Source organism: Oratosquilla oratoria, chromosome 27, assembly GCF_046742065.1.
Source record: "Oratosquilla oratoria isolate Oo_2021 chromosome 27, ASM4674206v1, whole genome shotgun sequence".
Classification (NCBI taxonomy): Eukaryota; Metazoa; Arthropoda; class Malacostraca; order Stomatopoda; family Squillidae; genus Oratosquilla; species Oratosquilla oratoria.
The window spans coordinates 9836968-9846261 of record NC_134803.1 but is presented as its reverse complement, the minus strand read 5'-3'; the positions used below and the strand labels follow the sequence as shown (position 1 = coordinate 9846261).

Sequence of the window (9294 nt, the reverse complement as noted above, 5' to 3'; positions counted from 1 at the left end):
AAGTATACCGTAGTTATTAAAATAAAAAGAAAATATGGACATGAAAAACATATGACAAAGACGAGAGCCACGAATGATAGTAGACAAAAAAAAAGGGCAGACAATGAGATATCTGACCATAATAATTTAAAAGAAAAAGAGGGAAAAGAAAGGGCAGAAAGAAAGCAGAAAGAAGGGGATATATTCGTGTTATAAATACTACGAGCATAACACCATAGCATAATTAAATCTACTCTAGAATCAGTGCACACAAGTGGAAAAGAAAGAAGAATCTACCACCTTAAGGAACATAACGTCTTCGCGAATCTTCCTTTCTCACCAAATCTGCAGTTCTTGGTCTGTTTTCCCACTTCCTCCTCAAGTGCTACTTTCCTCGCGTACGCATAAACACTGTCACATAGCAAGTGGGCAGTTCTGGCACGTAGGGTATCTTCTTCCTCGTGTTCTGGAATATTCACGACTTCGCCAACGCCAGAACACCGTCCGGCGTGCGAGGCCCTTCGCAAAGGAATGGCGGCGGTTGTAGTTCCCGCCAATTTCAAGTTTGTATTGGTCTGCGGAGCATCCGATGCGCAAACGCAATCGTCTAAACTTCCGATGTTCCTTAAGCTACTAATAACATTAATATTCACACTAGGATTGGGTATATACTCTTGTAAGCTTGCGGCACAGTTACATGTTCGAGGGCCGTCGGATGTTAGACTGTGGGTTTGTTTATTAGTATTTCTCATATCCCAACAGGGTCCATCCTTACAGGAAAGTACTTGTTCTGGACGAATAACGGAACCACAAATACGACTTTTATCGGCACTAGCACTATAACTCCTCTGTTCATTACTGGTAATATTACAGTGGCAATTCTCACATGGAGAGACAGTATTAACAAGTGTATGTGTAGGTTTTCTTACGATAAGTGTGTCAGCTGGACTTTTTGGCGCGCTGGTACAGCCCAGCCAGCAATAACCGCCAGCTGCGCGCATCTTTTCCTGACCGCAGCTGCTGCTGCTGCCCCCTTGCCAGACCTCGGGCTCACGATGACTTTTATTTCTAGAACTTCCATCATTCCCACTTTCATCACGGCCACTCATAAGCTCGTTCACGATAGGTTTATTCGTTTCATTAGATTTCACTACGCCGGTGACCGTTGGGGCGGGCTGGGGATGAGCTTGTGCGTTTTCTTTCACTTTTCGAAATAATTCGTCCTCTTTCGTTCCCGATACTGCATTGCGATCTAATATTTCTGGTGATTTTTGTGTTTCACTTGAGTGAACTACTTCTGCAGTCTTCTTGCCCATAGTTTCAATTTGCACTGAATATCTATTCAAGCCTTTTCTAGAACAAGTGTCGGTATAAACAACATTAGTAGTTTCGAGTTCATTTCTGCGCATCCCCAGCCTGCCCTGGTCAGACCCACACACGCTCGTGCCACCATCATCCTCTCTAATTAAAGATCGAAAGGACTGCTTTTCTTTCTCTTCTGCTGTCTTCATTCTATCTCCAATTTCAGATTCACGAGACAGTCTACATGTGCCCTTGAAATCAAGTGTAAAATCTGCGGTGTCAGTGTTCCATTGCGACATGACGTCATCATTGTCTGTATTAATTGTGTTTATCCCAATTTTGTTTCCCATATTTTCGTGTATGGCATACGTCTTCGCACCTGCCCGACGAAAATCGAGAGTATCTTCTTCATCTAATTCAGTTTTATTAGATTTTTGTACATCTTTCATGAGTTTATGTGTATAATGCACATCACATCTAACGTCATCTTGGACAATGTCGAAGTCATTGACCAAACAGTTCCCACTTTCTCGCACACATTCTATACTCTCTTTTAGTCTAACTCTTGGCTTGGGGGCTTTGGTATCTTTTCCGTTTACTGAAACTCTTTTCAATCTTTCTTGGTTATTCTTCTGACAGTCATACGAATGTAAATTCTCTGAATTGGCGGATGTGCGACTCTCTTCCACACCATTTTCGCTAAATCTTGAATTACCCATTGTCAATGGTTTACAGAACCTACCTATCGTGTTATAACCCTTGCCCTTTGTCGTCACGTGAGAACCTGGGTTGTAAGGGTGCTGGTTGTGGTGGTGCTGGGCACAGTGGTGTGGCGATGGGCGACAGGGTGTGAGCTGCGAGGTTTTGCTCTGGTGTGTCGAGGATCTATTTATACGCACGGGGGAGGTGGTCGGAGCGAGGTGCTCGCTTTCCTTTTCCCCCACATGTTCTTGTTTCTCTCCAGCCTCTTCAACCGATTCCTGTAGGATGCCTAATTGTTTTTCCGCCGTGGTTCCTGGTGTTTTTTGAGAATTGGGTGCTACAATTTTTCTACGGGCTTTTTTTAAAAGCGGGCTACGACCTGCAAGTACTGTTTTCGATACTTCCTCTTCTGCAAGACCTTTCTTCTTCCTTCGAGGAGCAATAGGGGCCTTCGGGCTCCCTTCTGATTTCAGTCCGAAGCCTTCAGAATGCGCCGCGCCCACCTGGTTTTCGCCAGAATCTTCCGAGGAGGCTCTAGACCCCATTTTTTTCTTTTTGTTTCCGAAACTTCCGAAGCGAAAAAACTTCTTGGACTCGAGGTTCTCGCTGCTGCCCTCCTTTTTGAGCTTAAAGAGGCCGCTCTTCTTCCTGGCCTCTGGAGTCTTCTCAGCTACCGCGTCGGTACTCACCGCTTCGTCGACCATCCTGGGGGCGGCCTTGGGCTTCTCGTCCTCACCGAGGTCCTCCACTTCCATTTCCTCGTCCTCAAGTTCGTAGTCATCGTCATCATACTCTTCGTATTCGTAGTCTTCGTCATATTCTGCATACTCATCATAGCCGTACTCTTCTTCAGCGAGTCGCAAGTATTCCAGATCAAGCTGCCGCAGGTAACGCTCCCGTATATACTGTCGGTATTCTTCATCAGTCTGAAAGTTAGCCTCATCCTCCTCCTCTTCTTCCTTTTCCCCATCGTCTAAATCCACCATCTCCCCCGATACACCCAACGGCATGGATAAAAGTCTGTCGTCAGTATCCATCGCTGAGTCGTCCGTTGTCTCCTTCTGGGACAAATACTCTTCGAATTCCCATTGTTCTTCCTCGGTGAGACCAACGGGCATGTCGAAGTATTTTTCAAGCTCTTTCATACGGGCCTGGTGGATCTCCTCCTTCTCCTTCCTGTAGGCCTCTAGTTCTTCTTTCTCCTGCTTGGTCAAGTCATCAGAAAGAGCGAGGTACTGATCCAGGTCTTCGATTTCTTTGACGTCTTTCTTGTCTTCGGCTAGATACGCCTTAAGTTCCTTTTCTTCTTGGTCAGTCAACTTTGTTCCCATATTCATAAATTTGTCAAAGTCTTTGTCCGGTTGCCGAAGGACTTTATCTTTTTTGTCTGAAGCTTTCGTAAGATTCCTCGGTTCTTTGGGGACCAAAAGATCTTCAACTTCGGAGAGGGGAGATACGTAAGATTTCGTTTTATCTGATGCCTTTAGCCAATCTTCAACTTTGCTATCATTTGAAGCAACTGGGGACTTTCGTTTCACTTTCAAGTCCAAAACATCTTCAACTCCTGTTAGAGCAGCCAGCTTTGATCCTGCCTTCTTGCCAGGTTCTGTCTTTGGTACCAATAGATCTTTTAATTCTTCGTCAATTTCTTCTTCTTCTTCTTCCTCATCCTTCCCTTGCAAATCTGCATCATATTTATCCCCTTTTTTGAGGAACCCTTCGTCAATCGATGGCACTTCCTGATCATCTGACTTTAACTTTTTCTCGGAGACAACTTCTTCCACCCAGGAAGGCCGTTTTGGTTTAACAGGTATATCGTCATCAACATTCATGGCTGCCCAAAAGTCTTCCCCATCATCATCAGCTTCTGCTTCTTTCTTGGTCGTATCCTTCCACAAGTCTTTTTCATCTTCCACATCGTCGACTTTACCAAAGTTCGCCCAGAAATCATCTCCTTCAGTATCTTTTTCTGGCGATGTCAGCGTAGTCTTCTTAGTTTCCTTCTTGGGTTCCGTCTTTGCTTCTTTCTTCTTTGACCACGAAGGAACTGTTTTCGATGGAATTTCCTTTGGTTCTGCGTGAGCTTCTTCTTTCTTGGACCACTTCTTTGTTACCTTCACCGGTTCTGCTGTTGGTTCCTCTGGCGTGATGCCTTTCTTTGATTCTCCTGGTTTCTTTGTGACCACCTTGGAACCGGGTGCTTTCAGTTCATCTGGTTTCTTGACTGTCTTCTTCAAGGGTTTCGCTGGTTCCGTTGCCTTCTCCCCATAAACTTTTATCTTTGTTAATTTTCCAAATACGTCTTTCAGTTCGTCCTTTGAGTCATTGACTTCCTTTTTCTTCCACGTCTTTTGAGGTAGGGCTTTCTCTTCTTTATCGTCTTCTTTTGTTTCAGCTTCTTTTTTCTTCCATGATTTTGTTGGAGGATTATTTTCTTCTTCACTCTTTTTCGCTCTTTTTGGAGCAACAGGTCCTTCAGTCTGTTTCTCTGAATCTTTCTTCGGTTTGACTTCCTCCTTGGGTTCTTTCATCTCTAATACTTCAACTTCATCCATTGTTGCCATCAGGGTTGGATCTGGGTCAGTGTGTTGTTTATGGTCTTCTGCGAAATCTACTTCCAACTGGAAGTCCTTCATAAAACCCATGATTTCGTCTCCTTTAAGCTCTTCTTGGACTTCAACCTTGGCTACCATCTTGCCCGCATCTGCATACTTGATGTAATTCGCACTGGAAGCTGGAAGTTTGAAAGGATCAATCCCCCTGACGACTTCAGCGACCATCTTTTCCTGCTCCTCTACTTCTACAACAGATTTGGCTTCACCTTCGAATACTTCAATGGCTTCTTCGCGAAGTCCTCCAATTCCTTCGTCCATTTCTTCCGCAAATTCTTGTCTAATCTGACTCTCCTCTTGCGCTGCTCCAACAGACTGCCTCGGAAGCTCAAAGGACTCTTCTGCCTCAGCACTTTTATCTCGCTTCAGTTTCTCATAGTCCAGTTCTCCAACAGTCTCATCCTCCAGTCCCCTGTTATGTTCAACCTCAACGACCGACATCTCAGGAACTTCGAAGACTTCGTTTGCTACGGCGCTATCTAACTTCAGAGCTATCTCATCGAAACCCCCAATGACTTCGTCTTTTCTCTCTTCTTCTTGAACAGCTGCGACAGATCGCAGTTGGGGTTCGAAATTTTCTTCGGCCTTCTTGTGTTCCTCCATTGCCATCGAGTCGTCCTCCATTTCGACAACGAGTTCGTGTTCACCTTCATCCTGCTCTTCGACTTCGGCGACACCCATACTGGCGACTTCGTACTCCTCACTAGCAACTTCCTCTTCAAATTTCATTTCTGCTTCGGCTATATCTATTACAGATTCATGTCCGAAGTGGTCAGCGGTGCTTATTTCACTCATGACTTCCGTCATGATGTCCAATTGTTTCTCTATAGGAGCTTCGGAGGCCGTGACCTCATACTCTGGAATTTCTTCTTCTTTCTCAATTACTTCAGGTTCCCTTCCTTCGTCGCAAGGCAAAGAATCTTTCCTTGCGCCTTTCCAAAACATTTCCTCTTCTTCTTTCATGTCTTTCCAGAGGTCCTCCTCCTCTTCTTTCTCCTCCTTTGACTCTTCATTTTGTTCCTCTTCTTCCTTCTCTTCCTTTAACTCTTCTTCTTCTTCTTCTTTCTTCTCTCCCTCTGTTTCTTTCATTTCCTCATCTTCCTCCTCCTCCTTTACTCCCATTCCTTTTTTGAAATATGCTTCCTTTTCTGATTCGTCCGTTAAGTCTGCCATTTTTTCTTTCTCTTCCCAAGTGAGATATTCCTCTTTCAGTTCTTTCTCGAAAGTATCCTCCTCCTCCTTATCTTCCCAAAATCCTTCTTCTTCTTCTTCTTCTTCTTCTTCTTCTTCCTGTTCTTCTTCAACAAATTTGTCCTTCATATCATAATCGACTCCTTTCTCACTAGGAATTTCCCCTTCGTCATAGTAGTCCTCCGAACACCCGATGATGGTCACGAATGCATTGAAGCCCTGATCTTTGAAGATCTGTGGCTTCTTTGCCGATAGATCCGTCTCATCTGCTTCCTCTTCCTCTATCGTGGCGCTTTCAGACTCCCTTTCTTCTTCGGTCACGACAGATTCCTTTCCACGTCCTAGATCTTCCTTGCGGCCTTGGTCCTCGTCTCTTGCCTCCTCTATTGACAATTTCTCCTCTTCTACGACCCTGAGAGCCTCCTTCATCTCTTGAAACTCTTGCTGCTTTTCCTCCTTCTCTGAATATTTCCGAAGGTTTTCCTTTTCGTCTTCAAAAAATAAGTCCTCATCATCAATGTAAGAAACATTTCGATCAAAGAAATGGCCTTTTTCCTTTGGTTTGAAGTCTTCGTCCTTTAGAAGAACTTCGTCTTCGATTACTGGTGCACTCTTGTTTATAGTCATCTCAGTCTCCCGCGGCCTCTCTTCTGTTTCGATAAACTCATTCTCTATTTCTGGCTCCTCGCCCTCATTTATCTTCTCCAGGCGAAAACCTCGTAATTCGTTATGATGTTCTCTCCCGTTCTTATTCTGTTCCTCATCTTCGATCAGGATAAAGATTCGTCCATTACCGTCAATAGGTCCTTCGAGATAATCTTTCAAGTCATCACCCTCATTATCAAGCTCCATTATATCCGGAATGACAGTGTTAGTGGTCACCTCCACCGGGTAGTCTTCATCGCTGAGATTATCATCATCGTCGCTGGGTTCTTCCACCTGGGCGAGGTACTCCTCCAGCTTTTTGCCCACGCGGGAAGTGAACTCTTCGGCACTCAAGTCCTTCGACTCGTCGCGTTCTTCATCGGAGTCTCCATACCGCTTCACATATTTCTCGACGATCTCCTCCACCGTCGTTGCAATTTCTCCTTGACTCGTATCCTCCTCGAAGGAAGGCTCATCACGCTCCCTTTCCTTATGCTGGGCCTCGGAGGCATACTTCTCCAGGAGATTCCTCCATACCACGTCTTTGCTCGGGTCATCGATCTGGTCATCGAAAGACTCTTCCTCTTCGAAGACCTCTTTTTCCTTCTCGGTATATCCGTTCTCCTCAACTTTGCTCAGCGCCGTTACCACATCCTGCAGTGCTGGAGACAACTCCTTCTTTTCTCTCTGTGTAGGAAACACTTCATTCTTTTCTTTCTGAGTAGGAAACACTTCCTTCGCTTCCTTCCGAAGCGGAGACACTTCCTTGATATCCTTCCTTTGGGAGAACAGGGCTTCTTTCTGGATTTTCTTCACCTCAATCTTCACTTCTTCTAACTGGGGACTGTCAAGATTTTCGAAGGCCTTGTAACGAACCAGGTTGCTCTCCTGGGCTATTCCTCCTCGCGGCCAACTCCCGTCGCCTTCTTTCACGTCATCACCTCCGAGAAGACCATCGTCAATTGGTTCCTCCTGGTTGGGTTCCTCAGGTTCTTCACTCAAAAGATCAAGACGTCCTCTGTGTGGTGGGACTTTCTCGAGGACCTCCTTAGACCGTGAGACCACTTCCTCCTCGTGGACTGGGGCCTCCCTCAGACTCCTGAAGTCCTCTTCCCCTTCATCATTGGCCGCCAGAAACCCAATGAAGATGAGCCATACCCATATCACCCAACCTCTCCACCAAGAATTCCAACCCTCGATCATCTCCCTCACCCACGTACGTACTGCTTGAACTACGTAGACCGCCATTGCTCTTGTTAAAAATGAAGAATGTTAAGAAATAATAACTTCTGCTGGAAGTTTACCAAGCACGCCTAAGTCTTTAGTTCAAACATGAATTCTACGAAGAAAGGTGGTCACTTCAGATCTCCCTTTCTTTTCAGAGGATTCATAAATTACTTACTTGAAAACGTTACATACAAGCTATACTTGAATCAAGCAAAATATACAACGTCCTGAAGTGAGAAATGTTGCACTACAGAAGATCACTACAACAGGTCCTCTTGTCCGATTCAGGAATATAGATGGCCGAGGACTGAAGGCACATCAGTGGGCCAACTCACTTCGAACGAAATCATGCACTGGGACCACTGCCACCATCCTCAGAGCACTGTCACACCAACATCACCACTTTTCATAGCACTATAGCTTGCCAGTAGGTGTTCACCACTACACCAAGCACTATAAATATCACCACCACCACCTGATTGTTCTACAAAGTGACCACCACCACCACTGCCATTACTACTCCGCGCAGAACGAGGACACCCCAACACCGGCAGCAGCACTTGACCCAAGACTGGTGGCTTCGTGAGGGGTAGGGAGGGGGCAGAGGGGTGGTTGGAAATATTGGCACCATCGCAATCTGCCAACCACATACAGCTTGCAGCTCTGCCAACGATTACGTTGGTGCCAACGCAGTGTACAGGACACCGATTACATAAAGTTCTTTAGCAACTCGAGAGAAAAAAAATCACTGGGATGGTCATAGGCAAATGTCACCCTAGAAATAGTCAAACAAGTAGTGTTAGGTAACAACCTACAAATCGATGCACAAACACTATCATCACTTCACTGTCGTGTGAACCACGATGGGGACTTCAAGCAATGTTTTCACCAGAGAAACTTATAACATTTTATATGTCTGCATATTTTGATCATTACAAAAATACACTCACAGTTACGTACACACACTTACAAACACACACAAATACACACACACACACACACGCACGCACACACACACACACACATCAAACACCCACATAACGACAAGATCGTCACCTCCCTAAGACCAGTGGTAATTGCCTAGTGTGACGTGGGCGAGTCTCACTCCGCCCACTCACCGTGTGCTCTTATAACCGGTGCATCGGTAGTCCCTCTAGCCTAGGGGATGTTGAATGATCTTCTTACAATACTGTGCATGTTGGCAGGTTCCCGCTAGACGAAGGATAAGGGGCCATTGCATGTGTGTGTGTGTGTGTGTGTGTGTGTGTGTGTGTGTGTGTGTGTGTGTGTGTGTGTGTGTGTGTGTGTGTGTGTGTGTGCGCGCGCGCGCGCGGAAATAAACTCTCCTACTGGGATTCGAACCCTCACCTGAGCGTGGGCTACGGCTTATAACTACTCCTATTCATTTTCCCTTTTCCTTTTCTTATTTATGCTCAGTCTCTATATACGTAGGGGTATTTATCATGACTCCAGCATGAATCCGGGTGCAGCCTCATGGTGTACCCTGCTCCCAGTATCATTCCCACCGCCAGTCCTATGTAACAAGATAGACTCCGGGTTGTACGTGGCGCCAGAAGAATGAACAAGTTGTCAAACAATATTATGAAGGAGAAATAAAAAAAGGAAGAGGCGACGG

General features: G+C 45.4%; 1 protein-coding gene across 1 annotated transcript in view; it reads right to left on the bottom strand.

The window, feature by feature from the left end:
• Positions 1-7827, bottom strand: part of LOC143039888 (uncharacterized) — a gene marked incomplete at its 3' end in the record, with an annotated part of 141577 nt that extends 133750 nt beyond the window's left edge. The window contains 1 exon segment of the mRNA XM_076210209.1: positions 2024-7827. Within this exon segment, the coding sequence (XP_076066324.1) occupies positions 2024-7679 (5656 nt within the window).
• Between the last annotated feature and the right edge of the window lie 1467 nt (positions 7828-9294).